This window comes from Pan paniscus, chromosome 19, assembly GCF_029289425.2.
Source record: "Pan paniscus chromosome 19, NHGRI_mPanPan1-v2.0_pri, whole genome shotgun sequence".
Taxonomy (NCBI): Eukaryota; Metazoa; Chordata; class Mammalia; order Primates; family Hominidae; genus Pan; species Pan paniscus.
In genome coordinates, this window is record NC_073268.2 from 67,462,630 (window position 1) to 67,486,502 (window position 23,873).

General features: G+C 39.3%; 1 protein-coding gene across 1 annotated transcript in view; it reads left to right on the forward strand.

Moving 5' to 3' along the window:
• UTP18 (UTP18 small subunit processome component) overlaps positions 1-23,548 on the forward strand; it is a 37,705-nt gene extending 14,157 nt beyond the window's left edge. The window contains exons 6-14 of the mRNA XM_034942500.3: positions 1,511-1,636; positions 2,752-2,926; positions 5,625-5,725; positions 6,009-6,099; positions 10,855-10,978; positions 13,643-13,817; positions 19,522-19,664; positions 22,581-22,619; positions 23,397-23,548. Of these exons, the coding sequence (XP_034798391.1) occupies positions 1,511-1,636; positions 2,752-2,926; positions 5,625-5,725; positions 6,009-6,099; positions 10,855-10,978; positions 13,643-13,817; positions 19,522-19,664; positions 22,581-22,605 (960 nt within the window). The 3' untranslated portion in view covers positions 22,606-22,619; positions 23,397-23,548. The remainder of the gene's footprint in view (positions 1-1,510; positions 1,637-2,751; positions 2,927-5,624; positions 5,726-6,008; positions 6,100-10,854; positions 10,979-13,642; positions 13,818-19,521; positions 19,665-22,580; positions 22,620-23,396) is intronic.
• Positions 23,549-23,873: the final 325 nt, after the last annotated feature.

Sequence of the window (23,873 nt, forward strand, 5' to 3'; positions counted from 1 at the left end):
TTTAGTTAAATATCTGTCATACTAACAGGCAGTACTTTAGTTAAATATCTGTCATATTAACAGATCTCTCTATGACATAGATATCTTTTGTTTGTTTGTTTGTTTGTTTGTTTGTTTGAGATAGAGTTTTGCTCTTTTGCTCAGGCTGGAGTGCAAGGGCGTGATCTCGGCTCACTGCAACCTCCGCCTCCCGGGTTCAAGCAATTCTCCTGCCTCAGCCACCCAAGTAGCTGGGATTACAGGCATGCACCACCATGCCTGGCTAACTTTTTGTTTGTTGTTTTGGTAGAGACAGGGTTTCTCCATGTTAGTCAGGCTGGTCTCGAACTCCTGACCTCAGGTGATCTGCCCGCCTCAGCTCCCAACGTGCTGGGATTACAGGCGTGAGCCACTGCGCCCAGCGACATAGGTCTCTTTTCTTATTACACCATGGCAGGAGTATTTAAATGGGGCAGGGGAAACTATTATGATAAATTAGATACAGTGATTTTGTCTTGCACCTTATGAGGACAATTCATTTAGCTCTTTACGGGTGAATTCACCTCCATTAAAAATGTAGTTACCACATGGCCGGGCGCAGTGGCTCACGCCTGTAATCCCAGCACTTTGGGAGGCCGAGGCGGGCAGATCACCTGAGGTTGGGAGTTTGAGACCAGTGTGACCAACATGGGGAAACCTCATCTCTACTGAAAATACAAAATTAGCTGGGTGTGGTGGCACATGTCTGTAATCCCAGCTACTTGGGAGGCTGAGGCAGGAGAATCACTTGAACCCAACAGGCAGAGGTTGTGGTGAGTCGAGATTGCGCCATTGCCCTCCAGCCTGGGCAACAAGAGTGAAACTCAATCTCAAAAAAAAAAAAAAGTTACCATAAAAATTTAACTTTGGTGGTTACAAACAAAACACATACTTTTGTTTTTAACTGAATTTTAAAAATTCAAGGGGAAACCTGTAAAAACAAAATAAATAACAAAATAGTCCAAGTGATGGATGTGAGATTACCATTACTTTAAACATGGAACCATGTACCCTAAGAGAATAAAGCAACCTGTGCCAATTGAAGAACTGTGGGGACAACTGTGCAGTGCCTCTTGCATTTGTGCCATGAATGCAAAGATGCCAGGTGCCAAAGTAGAAGTTTTAAGTGAAATTTCCTCAGAAGTGAAAGTCTCTTAACACAAATGGATGTATTTTGGGGAAATGACTACATACTAGTGCTCTAAGAATGAGTAATACATTCAGACTTCTAGATATGGAAAGCACTTTAATGATTTAATCTTTTTATTTGAAAGATGGTAAAAATGGATTCTTTTGTGGTAAAGTGACTTGCTAGTTGGTGCCAGAGCTGCGGTTTTTTTGTTTTTTGTTTTTTTTTTTTGAGTTGTGTTTGGTTACCATTCCAGTGCATTTTTTTCCTGCATTATAAACTATAATGTCTTTTCTTCTTACTCTAAAGAAAATAATGTTTATTCATTTCAATTGATAAAATCCCAGCTTTCATTTCCTGTAGATGAAGAACTGCCAGCATGCGAATGCTGAACGTCCTACTGTTGCTCGGATCTCATCTGTGCAGTTCCATCCCGGTGCACAGATTGTGATGGTTGCTGGATTAGATAATGCTGTATCACTATTTCAGGTATGCATCTTTATTTACTTATTTATTTCTAATGCATTATTTTTATTTAAGGACCAGACATTTGCAACCCCAAATGCAAAAATACTGAAAAAGATATTCATAGCTAAAACATCATAGCCCGAAGCATAGCTAAGTCTCACAGAAGTGACAGAGTTCATTTACTTGGAAATACAAAACAGAACATCCAGTCAGCATACTGCCCTTGCTTCTTGCTCCAAAGTCTGTCGTCACTGTTTTCAATCACAGCTGCTCACCCCTTGCCTGTTCACAGTTTGGGTCGCTTACCATCCCTTGCCCACTTACATTTTTACTGAATGCACCTGTATGACTTCAGTGTACAAGGAACCATAATAATAGGGGATTTGGAGTAAAATTTTTCTTCCACTGAATATAAAAGTTCAGTAAAATAGTGGTTTAAAATAATAGATTGAGAAGTGAAGAATATATTAATCATGTTAGTGAATATATTCTCTCTACAAAAACGTGTTCTTTTAATTTTCTAGTGAGTTATTAGAGCAAAGCGATAATATAACCTCATGACTTTACTGGGTCTTCCATGTTTAATCTAACACTGATGTACATTGATGGTTTCTTGGGTTGCAACAATAAACAACAGACCTGGCCCTTCACTTCAGGATGTCACTCTCTGATGGGGGTATAGATGGTGAACACATGGTCACAAATGTAACCATTCAGTACTGCAGGTGCTTCACAGTATCTGCTCTTGGATAAGAATAACACTTGGTCCAGTTCATGTAGTTTGGATGGGACTGACTCTATCTCCTTATCTGTGGGTGGACAAACTCAAGAAATGACTAGGGCAAGGTATGGGGAAGGAGCGTGGAGCTTCCGTGCCTTCTCAGGGCACGCCACCTCCCCAGCACCTCCGTGTGTTCAGCAACCCAGAAGCTCTCTGAATCCCTTCTGTTAAGCTTTTTTATGAAGGCCTCTTGACATAGGCATGGTTGATTAAATCACTGGCCGTGGCTGCTTAAGTCAGCCTTCAGCCCCTTGGATATGTATTTTTAAATGAACACTTGCAGTGAAAAGTATATACTACCAGGATACAGGGTCCGTGGAAATAATCAAAAGAACCATTTTGTACTTCTTTATAGGTTGATGGGAAAACAAATCCTAAAATCCAGAGCATCTATTTGGAAAGGTTTCCAATCTTTAAGGCTTGTTTTAGTGCTAATGGGGAAGAAGTTTTAGCCACGAGTACCCACAGCAAGGTTCTTTATGTCTATGACATGCTGGCTGGAAAGTTAATTCCTGTGCATCAAGTGAGAGGTAAGATTTCTGTTGAATGCACACAACCAGTCATTCCCCCCAAGGTGAGTTTATGTAACAGTGTTTACAACACTTTTTTCACTCCATAGGATTCTTAAAAATAAGAGTTTCTTTAGGTATAGTGTTTGGAAAATGTCTTTGTGCTTTTGAGATAACACGTTTGAATGAAACCAGTGAACTTTTTTACTGAACACTTACAGAATGATCATAATTTGGAAATATATATTCCCCCTACACCAGACAAGCAATTGCAAATACTTGGCTGTAAAGTTAGCAGTTGATGCAGCAGAAAAAGCATGAGCCATGGAGCTAGAAGACCCAGATTCCATTTCTTTGGACAAACTGTTTCACCTCTCTGATCTTCAGGAAACTTGGATACTCTGTAGTTTTAGTGTTAGTTATAATAAAATTTTGATTTATATTTAAAGGGAATAAAGCACTGCTTTTGGAGGTACTTCTGTATTTTAAAGAATGAACTACTTAAAAAATAACGCTTTTTTAGGAGGTGAAAATTTATCTGCCCTCTACCATACCCATTCTTTTCCTATATTTCCCTGCTCCTTTATATCCCAAAATACACCGACACCTTCATGCATCCTTTGGGAACCAAAGCCCTTCTAATGAGGTTGTCTGGCTAATCTCAGGAGGTAGTGTTGGCGTATGGCACGGCTTACTGGTGCTCTCCCTATTAAACTGCACATGCATGTGGCTGGAAAGGACAAGAGTAGCTCTGTACAACCATTTTTCTACTAGTGGTTGAAAGTGGATGGGGCCAACTTTAGAAACATTTATGGTGTTTATCTTTAGCATTTCCAATCTTTTCTTTCCTGTGTTCCTGACACTTTGATCCTTTCCGAGTAGATCCTTGGTTTACTCTAAGGCAGAGCTTCTCAGAAGTAAATGTGCATGTGAATCACCTGGGGGTCTCATTAAGCTGCAGATTCTGATTCTGTAGGTCTTAGGTGGGTTGAGTCTGCATTTCTGATTCTCTCAGGTGATGGTGATACTGTGTGGTCCATGGACCTCACTTGGTTAAAAAGTCTTAAACCATCTTCTCATATTGAAATAGAAAACAATATTTAGTAGTTACTATTTTTACATGTCATTTCACTATTCAAAAGTAATGGATTCTGGCATCTCCTTGTCTTGCATCCTCTTGAGAGAAAGCGCACCATGCGTTGGCCAAGATATGGTTAGTGATCTTTACCATGGATCTGCTAGGTGGGCAGGAGTGTGTGTCCAGTCACCAACTGCTTTGGAGACATGGCATTGATCTTTCCTTCCCAGTATTTCTCCTTTTTCTGTTTTCACATTTCCACTGCCTGATACTGTGCTGTTAGGATTAGGTCTGTAGGTGTTTCCAATTGTAGCTTCACATGGTGTTAGAACAAGCCTCCTGTCCTACCTCATCACGTAATGATATTTTCTTTATGTTTGGAACTACTTCAGTATACTTTAGTCAGTACATACGGTTTATTCAGAAATTGGGATTAAAATTACCCTTAATAGGCATAGTGGAGTGCCTTTCATAGTAAGGAGACTAGTCATCAGCAGAAGTAACCCCAGTGATTGGAAATGTAGTGTGTGTCTGAAATAATATTGGGGAGCATGAGTCCAAGCAAGGGAACTAAGATGTAGTCTTTGGGAGACAGGACTAGAGTGGGGTGTCCAGTTTGTAGTAGTGGAAAGTAGCCTTAATTTGTATTTTCCTGTAGTGGAACAAGGGTCCTTAACCAGATTTTTGTAACTCCTTTTTCTCTAATTAATATTGTAACTTAGTAATTTAAAATTTTAAAAATATAGACATATATTTTTGACTAGGCAATATATTCACACGGTGTTAAAAATCTACTATGTAGAAATGAATGGATAGTGAAAACTCTCTTCTGCTCTGTCTCCCTGTCTTCCTGCTTTCCTTCCTTGGAGGTAGCCAGTTGTATGCATTCTGATGCATCCTGTTAGGTAACTTTTTAATGAGTAACTTGGCTCTCTAAGCATTTTGATATCAGGAGGAGTCCCCTGTATAGTCAATATGAACCTTTCAGTCATGGAAAAAGAGACATGTCCTTTTGTAAGTAAGTTGACTGTATATACGTAGCTCTCATATATGATTTGGTTACATGTGTCACATCCAGAGAAGCTAGTCAGTCCTTAAGTAAACTGACATATTGTGAAAAGTTTTGGGGTTTTTTTTGTTTTTTTTTTTTTTTGACTCACAAAATTAAAGATGAGATTCCTGTCCATCATGAGCTGCTTAGTAAGTGGCCAGCAGCTAGTTTATATATGTTTTTAAGTTTTTGGCTGTCTCTAGTGGCAGTGTATTTCCCTTCTGGTAATGAACTTTGTGACAAAGAAGTATAATTTATCCTTTTAGTTAATTAGAGGTATTACTGCATATATTTGGAAAATTAGTTGATATGTTTACTGTTTGGAGAGCTGAGTCTCTGGCCTGCAGTTAAAATGGTGAATGCTAACCAGGACAAAGAAGAGAAGTTTGTTAAGTGCTTTGTAGTGACCTTATGTTTGGGTCAAACTCAGTGATGCCTGCGTTTAGACTTATTCGGGGTCTGAGCCAGGGTTTTGTTTAATTTGAGCCACTTAACGTATTTTAAAAAGTAAGAAACTCATTTGTCAATAGATGATAGTTTTATTGAAAACTATATAAAACTTTATTTAATTGCTTCATTTCCTATTTTAGGTTTGAAAGAGAAGATAGTGAGGAGCTTTGAAGTCTCCCCAGATGGGTCCTTCTTGCTCATAAATGGCATTGCTGGATATTTGCATTTGCTAGCAATGAAGGTAAAGCATTATTATTGCTTCTTGTTCTTCTCCCACAAGACACTAGTGTAGGGATAGTCTTGCACCTTAACTCAGTGTGTCCTTAAATCTGCATCTCCAAGTAGAGGAGCACAGGTGGGACTTGGAGAGAAGTTGTGGGCAGTTGGGGGAGACCTTTTGATTACAGGGAAAAATAAAGTTGAGTAGGTGCTAGAAAATAGAGAACTAGGTTGTTTTTACTCTACATTGTGTGATTCTTCTGTATACTTTCTAACAGTTTGATAAATAATATTTATTGTTTTAGACCAAAGAACTGATTGGAAGCATGAAAATTAATGGAAGGGTTGCAGCATCCACATTCTCTTCAGATAGTAAGAAAGTATACGCCTCTTCGGGTAAGACAACGACATGAAAGAAGCTAAGGATATTTTTACATTTTAAATTTTAGGCCAGGCGCGGTGGCTCACGTGTGTAATCCCACCACTTAGGGAGGCCGAGATGGGCAGATCACTTGAGGTCAGCGGGTAAGATCAGCCTGGCCAACATGGTAAAACTCCGTCTCTACTAAAAAGAAAAAAAGTAGCTGGGCATGGTGGCATGGGCCTGTAGTCCCAGCTACTTGAGAGGCTGAGGTGAGAGAATCTCTTGAACCTGGGAGACAGAGGTTGCAGTGAGCTGTGATTGGGCCACTGCACTCTAGCCTGGGGGACAGAACGAGACTCCATCTCAATAAAAAAAATTTTTTTTTAGCCATCTATCCTGGGCGACAGAGCAAGACTCTGTCTCAAAAAACAAAAACAAAAACAAAACTAGGACCAGGCGCGGTAGCTTACGCCTGTAATCCCAGCACTTTGGGAGGCTGAGGCGAGTGGATCGTTTGAGGTCAGGAGTTTAAGACCAGCCTGGCCAACATGGTAAGACCCTGTCTCTGCTAAAAATACAAAAATTAGCCAGGCATGCTGGCGCTTGCCTGTAATCCCAGCTAGTTGGGAGGCTGAGGCAAAGAATCACTTGAACCTGGGAGACAGAGGCTGCACTGAGCTGAGATCACGTCTCAAAATATATATATATATATATATATATATTTTTAAACGAAAAGTTGTGTTTGGTTTTAAAGTTGCTTTTTAGCTAGAAAATCAGATCTATTTTTAGAATTCATTTTTGTTGCCATTGCCTTCTCATTAATAATAGTGGAGGACTAACAATTTAACATGCAGTTTTAACATGTTTGGGGAAAGAATGGGAAGATAATGCTTATTTAAAAGATTATTCAGGGGTAAATCATTCTCCTATGATTCCCCATGCTATGAAAATTAAAATAAAATTTTATATGCCTTTTTTTCTCTATTCTCTCTTTTGTCACTTGGTTTTCAGGAAACCTTCAGGGGGCAAAGGAAAAACTTCCACTACAGTTTCATTTATATTAACATTCTTGAAATGATGAAATCGTAGAAATAGAGAATAGATTAGTGGTTGTGAGGGTTTAAGGAGGATTTGAGGGCAGGAGAGAAGTGGAGGTATCTATAAAAGAGCAACAGGAGGGGTCCTTGTGATGGGAAGTTTTGTGTCTTGACTGTATCAGTGTCACTATCCTGGTTGTAATGTTGTCCTGTAGTTATGCAAAATGTTAACATTGGGGGGGAACTGGTAAAGTAAAGAGTACACTGTGTTTTCTGTATTATTCCTTACAGTGTGTGTAAATCTAAAAGGCATAATTTTAAATAAGTAGTCCTACCTTTCTTAAAAAGATAAGGCAGACATTATTTAAAAAAAGATGATTCATTTGAAGGTTTTCTGACTTTCTTTTTGAAAGTTACTTAAAATCATCGCCCTTGTAGCAATACTCTCTTGACTTTGATGGTGTGTTAAATTTTCTACATTATTGTCCTTCCTGACATTTCTGTAGCTCTTTTGATTAACCTGCACTGTCCTGCTCTTCTACCTTTCTGACTTCCCTAAGACTTGTTAACTCTTACTGTCTATCCCAAAGGACCATGGGGGCCATCCCTTGGGACAGCTACATAATCTTAGTATAGCTAATGCTGTGTTTGGTAGCGGGAGACTTTCAAGTGGTTCTGCTCTGTGAGTAGTAGTCAGCAACCTCTGTAAAGCTTTTTAGCATAATTTTTATTTGACCTCAGCTAGGAGCATTTGGTAATATAACATTAATAAAATTAATAGCATTAATTAAAATTATTTTTTAACTTTTAAAAAGGATTAATTTTAGCTTAACATTAATTTTTGTTTTGTTTTTGTCCTAGAATCAGACTTTCACAAGGTTATTTACATTGGTATGTTTTTAATCAATGCATATAAGGCCAGGAGCAGCTATATTTTCTATATTATACTAGTTTTTGTGAGAAGAAAGAAAACGAAGAGAAAGAGGAAGGAAGGGAGGGAGGGAAGGAAGGAAAGATGGAAGGAAGGAAGGAAAGAAAGAATTAGTTCAGAGTAATATTCCTGATGAAATGGCCCTTGGCCCTGGTAGAGAGAGAGTCGGGGAGGGAGAAGAGGTTGGGGAGGGAAAAGAGGTGGGGAGGGTTGGTCAGCAGAGGTACTGAAATTTGATATATGAATTGGACACAGATATAATGTATTTACAAATTTGGTCATGGCTGTGGAGTTCTAATTTATCATAAGGTCCTAAGAAAGCAGGGAAGGAGAAATCAAAAGTTGAGCCTTGGTAAGTTAGGGGTAATTTTGAAATGTTGATGGTTCTCTTCCTCTCTCTCCGCTTCTTCCTCCTTTTCTTCTTCTTCTTCTTCTTCTTTTTTTTTTTGAGACAGAGTCTCACTCTGTTGCTTAGGCTGGAGTGCAGTGGCACGATCTCGGCTCACTGTAACCTCTGCCTCCCAAGTTCTAGCAATTCTCCTGCCTCAGCCTCCTGAGTAGCTGGAATTACAGGCGCATACCGCCATGCCCGGCTAATTTTTTGTATTTTAGTAGAGACGGGGTTTTCTTGTGTTGCCCAGGCTGGTCTCGAACTCCTGAGCTCAGGCAATCCACCTGCCTCGGCCTCCAAAGTGCTAGGATTACAGGCGTGAGCCACCGCGCCCAGCCACTTCTTTTTTTTTTTTTTTCAGACTGAGTCTTGTTGTGTTGCCCAGGCTGGAGTGCAGTGGTGTGATCTTGCCTCACTGCAGCCTCTGCCTCCTGGGTTCCAGCAATTCTCCTGCCTCAGCCTCTTGGGTAGCTGGGATTACAGGCACACACCACCACATCGGCTAATTTTTGTATTTTTAATAGAGACAGGGTTTCATCATGTTGGCCAGGCTGGTCTTGAACTACTGACCTCAGGTGATCTGCCCGCCTTGGCCTCCCAAAGTGCTGGGATTATAGGCGTGAGCCACTGCGTGTGGACCCTTTTCTTATTCTGTATGGAGTCGTTTGTGTGATTAGTAACATATTGTTCACATTACATTGTTACATGTAAAGAATAATTTGAGATAAAAAGAGTTGAAGAATTTACCTTTTTCTAACTTTACTGGTTTTGTCTTTGTTTACTCATGGATTTTTTTTTTTTTTTTTTTTTTTTTTTTGGAGACAGAGCATTGCTCTGTCTCCTAGGTTGGAGTGCAGTGGTGTGATCTTGGCTCACTATATCCTCTGCCTCCTGGGTTCAGGCGATTCTCATGCCTCAGCCTCCCCGAGTAGCTGGGATTACAGGCATGTGCCACCACGCCCAGCTAATTTTTGTATTTTTAGTAGAGATGGTGATTCACCATTTTGGCCAGGTTGGTCTCGAACTCCTGGCCTCAAGTGAGCCACCTACCTCGGCCTCCCAAAGTGCTGGGATTACAGGCATGAGCCACCATGCCTGGCCATCTCATGTTGCCTTTTTTGCCATAAGTCATCAACTCATGACCATTTCATGCACTTGCTTTCTAGATGTTCTTGCTTTTGATCCCTTCCCATTTTAGTCTACTGAGAGACTAATCTTTAAACACTTTCCTTTATTATAACATTAATGTACAGGCAGACATATAAGGCAAAGGTTTTAATATTTGATCCTATTCAGTTTTCCCAAATATGTTTTACTACTGCTTAACCTGCACGCTTACTCTAGCCTGGAACATTTTATTTGTTAGGGAGTTGAAACTGAGATTCACTGAATTCTCATTGGGAGAATAAGAGTACATATGGAAGGGTGAACTTCAGAGCAATATCCTGCAAGGAAGGATATTGAGGTACTAGAAAAAGGAAGAGGTAAAATAGTGAGGATCCACTTTTGAGATGGATGTAGGGTCATTAGAGTAAACTATTTGTGCTTATTCGTAAGCTTGTGTTTAGCCTTTTTTTTTAAAATCATTTAAATAACTTGGTAATAGATAAATTGTGTGTGTCTTCTTAATTATAAATTCCCGTGTTCTGGATCCGTTCATTTTTCACTTCTTCCTCTTCCATCATCATTAACATTTTGGTATCTAAATCACTAACCTTGCCTATTAGGTAGTCTAATACCTGTTGATAGATGTTGGAAGAGTTACGCTAGTGAGTGGTGTTTTGTTTTGCTTCAGATTTTTGCTTCAATAATTTATCTGAGTGGAACTTAGAAGCTTTTTCTAAAAGTTCAACTCAAACCAACAGCTTGTGATTTTTTTCCTGTAAACCTAAAGGTACTGTCTATTAATGACTAACTGATGCAGTTTTCTTCTGTATATGTGAATGTATACAAGAAATATTCTTAGGCCGGGCATGGTGGCTCACACCTGTAATCCCAGCAGTTTGGGAGGCCAAGGCAGGTGGATCACCTCAGGTCAAGAGTTCGAGACCAGCCTGGCCAACATGGTGAAACCCTGTCTCTACTAAAAATACAAAAATTAACTGGGCATGGTGGCACAAACCTGTAATCCCAGCTACTCGGGAGGCTGAGGCAGGAAAATCGCTTGAACCCGGGAGAAGGAGGTTGCAGTGTGCTGAGATGGCGCAGTTACACTCCAGCCTGGGCGACGAGAAAAACTGCATCTCAAAAAAAAAAAGGGAAAAAAGAAAAGAAATATTCTTAGTCCAGTTTTCCAGAACTAGGAGGGTTATAATAGGTCTGTATTTGTAGTCTCCTGTACTGTTAAGAGGGACTGAGAGTGGCCAGTTTACTTGCCTTTCAAGTTTAAAGCAAAATTAACAACTCTTTTTTTCGCTCTTTTATGCAGGGGATGGAGAAGTTTATGTTTGGGATGTGAACTCAAGGAAGTGCCTTAACAGATTTGTTGATGAAGGCAGTTTATATGGATTAAGCATTGCCACATCTAGGAATGGACAGTATGTTGCTTGTGGGTAAGTAAAGAGAGGTTCTTGTAACCTTAATCACATTGTGCTAATGAGAATATGTTGAGGAATTGGATATACTAGGTGGTGCATGAGTAGTTCTCTTTATAAACTATTCAGTAATATGAAATTGGTCAACCCAGCTGAGCTTTTTTCATTTTATCATCTTTGTGCAGTGTTGAATAATAATATTACAGTAGTTCCCCCCTTATCTGCAGTTTCACTGTTTGTGGTTTTAGTTACCTGTGGTTCATCACAATCTGAAATCTATGTAAGATATTTTGAGAGCAAGAGACCACATTCACGTAACTTTTATTAGGATATATTGTTATAATTGTTCTGTTTTATTATTAGTTGTGTTAGTCTGTTACTATGCCTAATTTATAAATTAAACTTTTTTATAGAGATGTGTGTATAGGAGAAAACACACAGGGTTCAGTAATCCACAGTTTGAGGCATCCACTGGGGGTCTTGGAACATACGCCCTGCCAGATAAGAAGGGATTACTATAATTGCAGTTGAACACCTTTTTAGCAAAGAAAATGCTGGCGCTACCTTATATCATTGTATTTTTTCCTATTTAAAATACCTGTTTGATCACATCAAGTTTTCCTATAATTATTTTCAGCTTCTTGTCATTGATGAAGAGATAGAATAAGTAACTTTGGGTTTAAATCTTAAAGATACCTAAAGCATTTTTCCTTTATCCAGCTGGGGGTATAAATAAAAAACATGTTCCTAGGAAATACCATTTGATAGTATTGTAGAAACTTTAAAAATATTATCTAGAACACATTGTACTGTGCTATTACTGAAAACATTGGTTATTACACTGGGGAAAAGATGGCTGTGTTCTACTACTTGATTCTGAAGATGCGGGGTGGGAGGATGAGGCATTGGATACTTCGCAGTAATTCTAAGCTACCTTACTAAACCACTAATTACAACCCATAATTCTGTAACTTCAAGAAGTAGGTTTTTGTGATTTTCTTAGACCAAACACAATTGAGCCATGAAATGATTTCAGTCAAATCCTCCCTGGGATGGGAAGTCAAGGGGTCTTGTTGTCCAGAAACTTAGCATACTCTCTACTCTTTGTTCACTCTCTCCTTCCAGGTTAAAACTGGGGAAACTGCTTGTATATATATCCCTACCACCATTTGCAAATTGGAGTTTGGGAGGAAAGGCAAGTAGAACTAGGCTGTGGAGCTTGGAGACCAGGCCATCTGCCTTAGGCAGTAAGACAGTAACAGATCCCTTGGAGGGAGAGTGCCCTGATGAAGGCCCCTTCCTTTCCTACCCATACCCGTGCCAACCCTGTAGCGAGGGACATCTCAGCACAAGCCAAGCATTTACCAGGGTAGTGTGCGCTATGGCAGCAATTCATGAGTAGCAGATCTTCTGGGAATAAAGCTCCTTTAAAATGAAGACTGCTGTTTAAACTCATTATAAGTAGTTTTTAAATTTTTTTTATTATACTTTTAAGTTTTAGGGTACATGTGCACAACGTGCAGGTTTGTTACATATGTATACATGTGCCATGTTGGTGTGCTGCACCCATTAACTCGTCATTTAGCATTAAATATATCTCCTAATGCTATCCCTCCCCCTTCCCCCCGCCAACAGGCCCCGGTATGTGATGTTCCCCTTCCTGTGTCCATTATAAGTAGTTTTAAGAACTGCATTTGCCTCTATATGGGGCAAGAAAAACTGCGCAGAAATGATCTTCACTGAGATTTGTGAAGCCAGTCTTCCTTGCCCTCTCTTTTTTGTATCACTTTTTATTAGCCCCCTTTGAAGGGCCTATATAGGAAAGAATCTAATACTAGTAGCTTAAACTCATTTAATTTTAATTGCCCTTCAGTGTAATTGATTTCTGATGTGCTTGGCCAACAACCGTTTACGCTTTTACAATCTTCAAGTTATTCTTAAAGAATCTTAAGCAAATCTTTAAGCTTTTAGAAGAGGAAGAAAGGACAGGGAGATGAGCCTTGAGGTCACTGCAGCAATAGGCAGGCATCAGGTAATGAGTCACCAGGACAGTAGGAATGGCAGTGGGGGAATAAGCAAAGGATGTTTGTAATGTATTTGATAAGTGCTTAGAAGATGGGGAGTGGGAGAGAAGTATTCACATTCTCAGGCTCCAGGCCTGTGCAACCAGAGGAGTGGAATTGTCATTGAAGGGAGGCGGGAGGAGGGGAGGAGGGGTGATGGTGTTAGAAGAGATAATATGCATGTGGCCACCCCCACAAACCTTTAGGAATGCAGTGCATAATTAGGACTAAAGGCACTGATTTGGATGTGGTGGGTGATAGATAGGTGGTCTGTGGGAGTAAATGAGATGAATGAGACACTAGAAGTAGGTTGGAAATAGAATCCTGGGGACAAGAATCAGTGGAGAAAGAGGTGACTGTGAAGGAATCAGGATGCAAGAAGAGTCAGTAAAGTTTAGCCTTCAAGAAGTCAACAGAAGGGGGAGAATTTGAATTCTGTTTTCAACCTGTTTGGTTGGAGGTTCTATAGGACATCTGTGGCTATAGTGGTGATAGCTGGTCTCTTTGTAACATGTGATTCCTGTAAATACCAGTTTGTGGGGTTAAATCTATATTCACTTAGGTTGTGAAAGCCCTTTTACTTGGTTTTTAATCTATTTTAATCCTTTTCTCTTTGTAGTTCTAATTGTGGAGTGGTAAATATATACAATCAAGATTCTTGTCTCCAAGAAACAAACCCAAAGCCAATAAAAGCTATAATGAACTTGGTTACAGGTGTTACTTCTCTGACCTTCAATCCTACTACAGAAATCTTGGCAATTGCTTCAGAAAAAATGAAAGAAGCAGTCAGATTGGTAAATATTTCATTACCCCTTTATTATTGTTATTTTTTAAATTTAAGTTGAAAACATGCAAAAGTAACAGGAAAGGAGAGCGTTGAATTATTTTTAAAACAGTGGCTTCTTTTGATATAGGAATTATTAGTATTGTAGCTTTTGGATGTGGTTGTTGGAAGGATGCACAGTAGCCACCACATTTGATTATGTCACTTCTCTCAGTAAAGCTTTGCTGTCCATTCTCACCATTCCTAAAGTGGTCCTCATTTTCAGAGGTTTCTTTTAGTATTAATGTTAAGGACTATATTTAAGGCAGACACTTCATTCCTTCACAATTTTCTTTCCTCATTTACCTTTTTAAGGCCTGTTGTCTTAACAGAACGGAGGCAATTCTCGGGTTTTGAAAGTAAGTTGAACTTGAAAATTAAATTGTATAAAAGTATTGTAATTTAAATAGCTAGGTAGTACCTTTGAATATACCCTTTGTGTCAGGAATCCACAGGACCACCTCCAGGTTTGGTGGCTAACGAGAGATGACTTCCAGGACTCTGCATATGTTCATTGAACTCATGGCTAAAATGTATTGCAGTGAAAAGGATACAAAGCAAAATCAGCAAAGGGAAAGGGTACATGGAGTAAAGTCCGGAGGAAACCTTCTAAGAGTCCTCTTCTAGTAGAGTCACACAGGACAGTTTAATTCCTCCAGTAATGAGTTGTAACAACATGTGTTAAGTGTTTTCTACCTGGGAAGCTCATTAGAGACTCATTGCAGAAGGTTTTTATTGGGACTTCATATAGGGTGCCCTCTGCCTAGCATGTACCAAAATTCTAGATTCCCAGAAGAAAAGCCAGGTGTTTAGCATAAACCACATTGTTTGTACAAATAGTTTTGGCACAGTGAGCTACCCATATCATTTAGGGAAAGTTTCATGCCAGCATAGGAACTGTGTGCTAGTCAAATTCTCCGACACTATGCAGTGGCCACCCTTGTAAGCAGACCTTTCTGTTTTTTTTTTTTTTTTTTTTTTTTGAGACCAAGTCTCACTCTGTTGCCCAGGCTGGACTGCAGTGGTGCGATCTCGGCTCACTGCAACCTCCGCCTCCTGGGTTCAAGCCATTCTTCTGCCTCAGTCTCCTGAGTAGCTGGGATTATAGGCATGCGCCACCATGCCCAGCTCATTTTTGTATTTTTTTTTTTTTTTTAAGTAGAGACGGGGTTTCACCATTTTGGTCAGGCTGGTCTCAAACTCCCGACCTCATGGTCCGCCTGCCTCGGGCTCCCAAAATGCTGGGATTACAGGAGTGAGCCGCCGTGCCCAGCCCAGAACTTTCTAAGGATAGCAGCCTCGGGCCTATGTAAACTCTTTTCTGCCCAACATCAGAGCTCACTTTCAGTGTCACCCCATCTCTGTGAAGTTTCCTACTCTTCAGGCAGAGCCAATTTTCTCATTCATTTAACAATTTTTTGCTCAAGGCACCAGGTATACAGAAGGCATAGAACTTTGAATAGCAAAATTATGTTTGCTGCTATGTGTGTACTACCAGATTGTACGCACTTTACAAAGTGTGTTATTTTTATTGTGCTCACTTGGCAAAAAGCCTTGCATCTGCCATCAGCTTTGTATTAGAATATATCGTTTACAAAGATTTACAAAGAGTTCTACAAAAAGTTTGAGCCAAGTAACAGTTCTTCAGAGGATTAACTTAACCAAAGTAAACAGTTAATAAAGGGCAGAATTGTGATTTAGATTCCACATTTTTTTCTAGCAGTTCATTGGTTTTCTGGCTGAATTCCACAGAGCCCTAGATTCTGCACAGGGCTTTATATGGCATGTAGGGCAAGGAGGAGGCTAAGCTCCTTAACTTGTATCATGTAGAGCAGTGTCATTGTTGTCTGTGGTATATATATTGGGATTCTGCATATGATTTCCTTAAGAAATGTTTTGTTGCGCTGGGCACGGTGGCTCAGACCTGTAATCCCAGCACTTTGGGAGGCTGAGGTGGGTGGATCACTTGAGGTCAGGAGTTCAAGACCAGCCTGGCCAACATGGTGAAACCCCATCTTTACTAAAATTACAAATATTAGCTGGGCATTGTGGTGGGCGCCTGTAATCCCAGCTACTCAGGAGGCTGAGGCAGGAGAATGGCTTGAGCCTGGAAGGTGGAGGTTGCAGTGAGCCAAGATCGTGCCTCTGTACTCCAGCCTGGGTGACAGAGTAAGAGTCTGTCTCAAAAACAACAACAACAACAACAAAATGGTTTGCTGGAAAAAGAGTGTGAAAATTACAGCATAGCATTTTATTGCTATGCTGTTGAATGAATCATTTGACAAATGAGAAGGTTCTAATTCAAGTCAGCTTTAAAATCCCTGCTCCCTAATGGGAGTGGTATACTAGTAATATTAACCTTTTATCACTTTAATGGTAGTAAATTGTTTTAGAAAACCATGGGATCTATCTCCTGTTGACATAATATATTCTGCAAGACACATAATAGTTCTGCATTGTTTGCTTCAGTGATCATGACAGCATTTATATTTTTTTTATTGTGGCAAAATCACATAAGGAATTCATTAGTAAAAGCCAAATCACGGTTTTTAAATGGTAGTCAACCATAATATCTAATGGAAAGAAGCCAGGCATAGCAGCTCCATAATGCCTTGTAAAAAACATTGTTAGCATTGTTAAATGCAGTCAATTCCTTATAATGATCCAGACGGTTTTGTCATCCCATTACAAAGCACTGTGAATTTAAGCTGTTGGACTAGTAGGAGACTCAGAAGTCAAATTCCTGTTACATCTACAATTTTGGATATAGTAGAACGTCATGGAACGTTCTACCCATTAAATCAAGGATGAGCGAGCTTTTACTTGTTGAATTTTGATATCTGTACACTTAACTGTCGTGATAGAAATGGTATTAGAAAGCTGGCTGCGGTGGCTCACGCCTGTAATCCCAGCACTTTGTGAGGCCGAGGCAGACGGATCACCTGAGGCCAGGAGTTAAAGAAGTTGGATCTTTATAGGCCTTTTTCCTAATTAATAGTTCAATTATACCTTTTAAAATGGGGGCTATAAATAGATGTCAGAGCACAGCATAGTTTTAATCAGGTGAGATCATTGGCTTGAGGGAAGATTCACCAATGCATTGAGAGATTACACTGGGGAATTTTGCAGGTAGATGCTATTGATCTCTTAGGAGGACATTGTAAACAATTCCCCTCCTTTTCCCGATATTCCAAGTCAGTAGCAGAGATAAAGTTTAAAAATAGGTCAGGTGCAGTGGCCCACACCTTAATCCCAGCACTTTGAGAGGTCAAGGTGAGAGGATCACTTGAGGCCAGGAGTTTGAGACCAGCCTGGCCAACATGGTGAAACCCCATTTCTACTAAAAATGCAAAAATTAGCTGGGCGTGGTAGCCCACACCTGTAATCCCAGCTACTCAGGAGGCTGAGACAGAAGAATTGCTTGCCCCCAAGAGGCGGAGGTTACAGTGAGCTGAGATCGCGCCACTGTAGTCCAGCCTGGGCAACAGAGTGAGTGAGACTTGATCTCAAAAAAGAAGAAAAGAAAAGAAAAGTCATTCAGATAGAAAGGTTGGTTCTAGTGTATTTTGATGAGGAAGAGTCAGAAAACCAGCTCCCCAAACTTCAAAGTCATTCCAGGAAAGTTGGTGAGTGAATGCCTGAGGCATAGTTTCATAGTATCAGGTGAATAGGGTGGGAACAAAAGGCAGAGGTAGAACAGCTTTGTCCTCACCCCTTGTAGCAAATGTTTTTTTCCTGATCATCTGCTTTCCTGATGATTTGGATCATCTGTTCATAGTTGGGGCATGCTTGAAGGATGCAAACTTACAATAACTCAAGTGAAACACAGTTAAGCCAAGGTACTTATCACAAATTTATATAATATCTGCCTTCCCAAATTAAATGTAAATAAATTTTGCAATATCCGTGTTGTGGCTTCTCTCTGTAAAACAGGAGTCTGCTTTTTTACTAAGTGCTTGAAAATATATATATACTTAAAAGTAATTTCTCGAGGAACCTGTATAGAGAGTGGTATTTAAGAACTTTAGAAGTGAAGTCCAAATTGGGGTACTGCCAACTTCTTAGCTTTAATGGGTCAAGACCACTTCTCATTAGCACCATTGCCTTCACATTGATGCCACGCTGTGCAGGCAGAACCTGCCTTCTGGCAAAGTTGAAAATAATTGAATGTGGCTTGGAGATTCACTGTAAACAGTATTTTCTTGACAAAATGGTCAGTAAGTATGTATCAGAATTTGGCCTAATATGTGACTGACTGAAACCAGTTTAATAGGTGTATGTATCAGTGGTTTTTACCCAGCACTTGCCTGTGAAAATCACTTTGATTGATGGTATAAAGTCTGACCTAAAAGTGTGGAGGATGACTAACTGCCCAGCTGAATGATAACGGTTGTATATATTTGAACATGAAGGTGCTATATCTCTTGGGAGAGCTAGAGAACATCTGAAAGTGAGCGTTGTTACAATTGTGGCCTAAAGGTAACTGCTTCCATACCTGGGTTTTATTCATCCACAAATTGGGTGAGGACCTGTCTCAACTCTCCTGAACTTAGGAAGTAGACTCTGGAGAAAGAGACTGTGTGTGTTCCTCCTCATACTTACGTCTGGCTTTGAGGTGAGCTTTTGGCTCTCTCTAAATCAGAACAGTTTCACTTGGAGTTAGATTTTCATGATTCAGCCCTCTTCGAGGAGAAATTGTAAAAGGCAAAGTGTATATACAATAGTTGAAAATTAAAAGTACAAAATGGCAATTTTATGATAGTAGAATATATGTGGTGTGACTTTGCCTAGGCTTCAGTTATGTAAAATCAGACTTTATAATGTTTAATTTTTTTCACCATTTAACTAACCAGATGAACCTTCATGTTTAAAATCTCTTTCCCCTGTGATCAGATTTTAGTTTCTTTACTGTGGTCATTAAGCTAGAGTGGGTACTTTTTGCTTTAGTTTATTCATTAATTTACTCATTCAGCAAACATTTGAATCTCTGAGGCATCATGCTGGATGCTGTACTGACGCTTTTTTCTCTTTCTTCCTTTTCTGCTCAGTTAATAACACATTAAAGATCAAATTTTATAGTGTGTACACATGGACACAGTAGAATAATAGGCATTGGAGACTTGGAAAGGTGGGAGCATGGGAGAGGGGTAGGGGATGAGAAATTATCTGATGGGTACAGTGTACATCAATCTTGTCTAACCCATGGCCCAGGACGGTTTGATTGTGGCCCAACACTAATTTGTAAACTTTCTTAAAACATGAGTTGTTGTTTTTTTTTTTTTAAGCTCATCACCTGTCGTTAGTGTTAGTGTATTTTATGTGTGGCCCAAGACAATTCTTCTTCTTCCATTGTGGCCAAGGGAAGCCAAAAGATTGGACACCCCTGTCCACCATTGGAGTGATGGTGACACTGAAGAGCCCAGACTTCACCACTGTGCAAGAAATTCATGTAGCAAAACTGCAGTTGTATCTCTTAACTATAAAAATAAAGTAATAAAAAAAGAAAGATCAAACTTAATTTTGGAACACTTTGCTGCACTAATAGACTGTACTTTCTTGTGTGCTACAATCAAAATGAGCTTTATGTTTCAGCAGGAAGATAGAATGAAGATTACAATTTAAGAAACATGAGCTCCCAGTTGTTACACTTTAAAGTTTTTTATTATCTCCTGCAGGTTCATCTTCCTTCCTGTACAGTATTTTCAAACTTCCCAGTCATTAAAAATAAGAATATTTCTCATGTTCATACCATGGATTTTTCTCCGAGAAGTGGATACTTTGCCTTGGGGAATGAAAAGGGCAAGGCCCTGATGTATAGGTAGGTATTATTTATGTTTAAAAGTCAGAGATACCTATAAACTACTTCTGACAGTATGAAGAGATACTATATATTCCTAATTCTACAGTTAATAAATTGTAGTCTGTTTATCTTGACTCTCATCTTCATTATCTTGCTTTGGGTAATTTTATTTTATTTTATTATTATTTAAGTTTTAGGGTACATGTGCGCACTGTGCAGGTTTGTTACATATGTATACATGTGCCATGTTGGTATGCTGCACCCATTAACTCGTCATTTAGCATTAGGTATATCTCCTAATGCTATCCCTCCCCCCTCCCCTCACCCCACAACAGTACCTGGAGTGTCATGTTCTCCTTCCTGTGTCCATGTGTTCTCATTGTTCAATTCCCACCTATGAGTGAGAACATGTGGTGTTTGGTTTTTTGCCCTTGTGATAGTTTGCTGAGAATGATGGTTTCCAGTTTCATCCATGTCCCTAAAAAGGACATGGACTCTTTATTTTTTATGGCTGCATAGTATTCCATGGTGTATATGTGCCACATTTTCTTAATCCAGTCTATCATTGTTGGACATTTGAGTTGGTTCCAAGTCTTTTCTATTGTGAATAGTGCCGCATCAATAAACATACATGTGCATGTGTCTTTATAGCAGCATGATTTATAATCCTTTGGGTATATATCCAGTAATGGGATGGCTGGGTCAAATGGTATTTCTAGTTCTAGATCCCTGAGGAATCGCCACACTGACTTCCACAATGGTTGAACTAGTTTACAGTCCCACCAACAGTGTAAAAGTGTTCCTATTTCTCCACATCCTCTCCAGCACCTGTTGTTTCCTGACTTTTTAATGATCGCCATTCTAACTGGTGTGTGATGGTATCTTATTGTGGTTTTTATTTACATTTCTCTGATGGCCAGTGATGATGAGCATTTTTTCATGTGTTTTTTGGCTGCATAAATGTCTTCTTTTGAGAAGTGTCTGTTCATATCCTTCGCCCACTTTTTGATGGGGTTATTTTTTTCTTGTAAATTTGTTTGAGTTCATTGTAGATTGTGGATATTAGCCCTTTGTCAGACGAGTAGGTTGCGACAATTTTCTCCCATTTTGTAGGTTGCCTGTTTACTCTGATGGTACTTTCTTTTGCTGTGCAGAAACTCTTTAGTTTAATTAGATCCCATTTGTCAATTTTGGCTTTTGTTGCCATTGCTTTTGGTGTTTTAGACATGAAGTCCTTGCCCATGCCTATGTCCTGAATGGTATTGCCTAGGTTTTCTTCTAGGGTTTTTATGGTTTTAGGTCTAACATGTAAGTCTTTAATCCATCTTGAATTAATTTTTGTATAAGGTGTAAGGAAGGGACCCAGTTTCAGCTTTCTACATATGGCTAGCCAGTTTTCCCAGCACCATTTATTAAATAGGCAATCCTTTCCCCATTTCTTGTTTTTGTCAGGTTTGTCAAAGATCAGATGGTTGTAGATATGCAGCATTATTTCTGAGGCCTCTGTTCTGTTCCATTGGTCTATATCTCTGTTTTGGTACCAGTACCCTGCTGTTTTGGTTACTGTAGCCTTGTAGTATAGTTTGAAGTCAGGTAGCATGATGCCTCCAGCTTTGTTCTTTTGGCTTAGGATTGCCTTGGCGATGCGGGCTCTTTTTTGGTTCCATATGAACTTTAAAGTAGTTTTTTCCAATTCTGTGAAGAAAGTCATTGGTAGCTTGATGGGGATGGCATTGAATCTATAAATAACCTTGGGCAGTACTTTGGGTAATTTTCTACCATAAAATGTCACTAGCAGGAAACTTCACTTGGGGAATATATATATTTTTTGGAAAGCACTATTTTGAGAATGTCAAATTGAGAAAAAGTAGCCACTTTAATAATATTTCCACTTTCTTCGTGCCTTATGTTTAGATTAGCTTTTGCTGATTTAATAATTCAGTTTACTCCACTAGATTTAATTGATTTCTTTTTAAAAGGTGTTTCTTTCCCTGTAGCTGTAAGCTGTAAATAAGGGTGTTAACCACAAAGATAACCAAAACTTATATGCGCTGTCCAGGTTCTTTTCTGTACCCAACATACTTGGCTATAAAACAGGAACAAACAAAACCTAATTGCATCATTGCTAGAAGATATAGGTGACAAGGTGGATCTTTAGGGAGAACTAAAGAGCTTTCAGTAGAAAACTTGTGATGTAAATCACAGCCCTCTTGCCTTGCTCCTTGTGTTGGTAGTGAATGCTACATAGAACCCTGTGTTTATGTTTGTATGCTTTAGGGAATTCCTGCTTTCAAAACGGACTAAAATCTGGAGTGAAGAAAAGGAGGAATGTAAATTGGTTTTGAGGAAATAGTTGTGAAAGGAGAATATACCAGACAATAATGTGGTTTACAGTTCTACTTACTTTGAAAGGAAAACAGGTTATACCAGGATAATTTCATCAGTCTCATTTCAGATCAGATTTGGAGTGGTTCTGTTTCAGTTTGTATTTTATAAAAGGATGTAGATTCTTATTGCACTTAGAATTTTCTTCCAAATCCTTTGGTATTTTTATAAGTGAAATTTTTTTTTCTCTAAGACCCAAAGGCCATTAGATTTTCCACCAGAGCATTACTCTTTAGAATGACACTGTTTCTAGCTATACCAGTGACTGGAATTGACTGATGACATTTTTATTGTTTATGTCTGATCAGGTATTTCATAGACCCGCCATGTGAAACTTTGGAGTAAGCCTACTCATGTTACCTAAAATCTGAGGCGTTCAGATCCTCCAGAATGTCAGATTGAGGAGTCTGAACCTAACTGCCTGGTGTGAATGATTGTGATTACATATTTTTCCCACTGAAATCTTCCTAAGTGCCCTTCTGTGATCTAATTGAAAACACTGTGGGTAATTACAAAGTTGTTTAGATGACTTATTTTTTACTTTTCCAGGTTGCACCATTACTCAGACTTCTAAAGAGACTATTTGAAGTAAGAAAACCCTTTTCTTACAAATTCTGCAGGTTTTAAGATACACCCATTGCTGTCAGTTGGTGGAAGCAGCACATTAGCTGAGCTTTGTTTCTCTACCCCTAGGTTACTGCATCTTTATTTAGAGGGGTGGGTTGGAAGTAATCAGGAGCTGTCTAGCTGAAGTTGGACCCTCCTTTCTTATCCCAAATCACAGCAATCTGGCTTGGTTCTTCTGAGGTCTGATCTCTAATGTTGCATTCAATAATTCTCATCAAAATTGTAATTACTGAACATGTTTAATCCACAAAAAACTTAATAACACAGAGAGATGGGTCTTCAGATATAGCTATAGCTTGTATGAGCTTGAATCCTCTTATTATATATATGTTTCTTGAGAGATTAGCAGCTTGCCCTGTTTCACAGAGCTAGATAATGGGGCTGGCCATTAGTTCTGCCGCCCAATATTTAAAAACATAGAACATCCTTCCCTTCTCATGGTGTCCTTTCAGGCCTGAGATGTGGTGGTTCTGAGATTGAGCTTTGCAATTGGCCTCTTCATCACAGTTGACTGTTTGGTCTCCTCAGAGATTAATGAATGTTGAGGGACTTTGAGAATGCAGATAGATTTAATTAGGACAAAGGATTTTTAAAGGTACAGGCATTTTGGGCAAAGCTTTAGCAAGGAGGGGAAAGCAGTTTAGCTATCCTGTCTCAAAAGATTACATTGCCAGTACGTGTCTGTTGATGACCAGCAGCTATAAATCAGGTATGTAATTTCTTTTGTTCTTTCCTCAGGTCCAGTTGAGTCACAAGAGAAGCCTGTCTTGATATATCATCTCAGAAACTTTCCTGAATATGTGATAATATATGGAAAATGATTTATAGATCCAGCTGTGCTTAAGAGCCAGTAATGTCTTAATAAACATGTGGCAGCTTTTGTTTGAAAATAAGTGTATCTGGTTCTTCCCTCCACCCCCAACACACACACACAAACTTGGATGCATTTAAGACTAAACATGAGAAATTGGAAACACCTGTCTGTAGCCAAAAATAATATAAGCAGATTTTCTCATACTTCTCATACAGCTAACCCTGATGCATAGATCTCTTCCTGAATAGATCCCCCTTCCTGAATCGATCCTCCATGCTTTAGGGGATCAGCTAACAGGTAGTCTCTTGAGCTATGGAGGTCAGTCGGCTTGATATGAGAGCAGTGAAATCTCACGTAGTGAAGTTTGAACTTCCAAGTCTTCCAGGAAAGATGATTTTGGA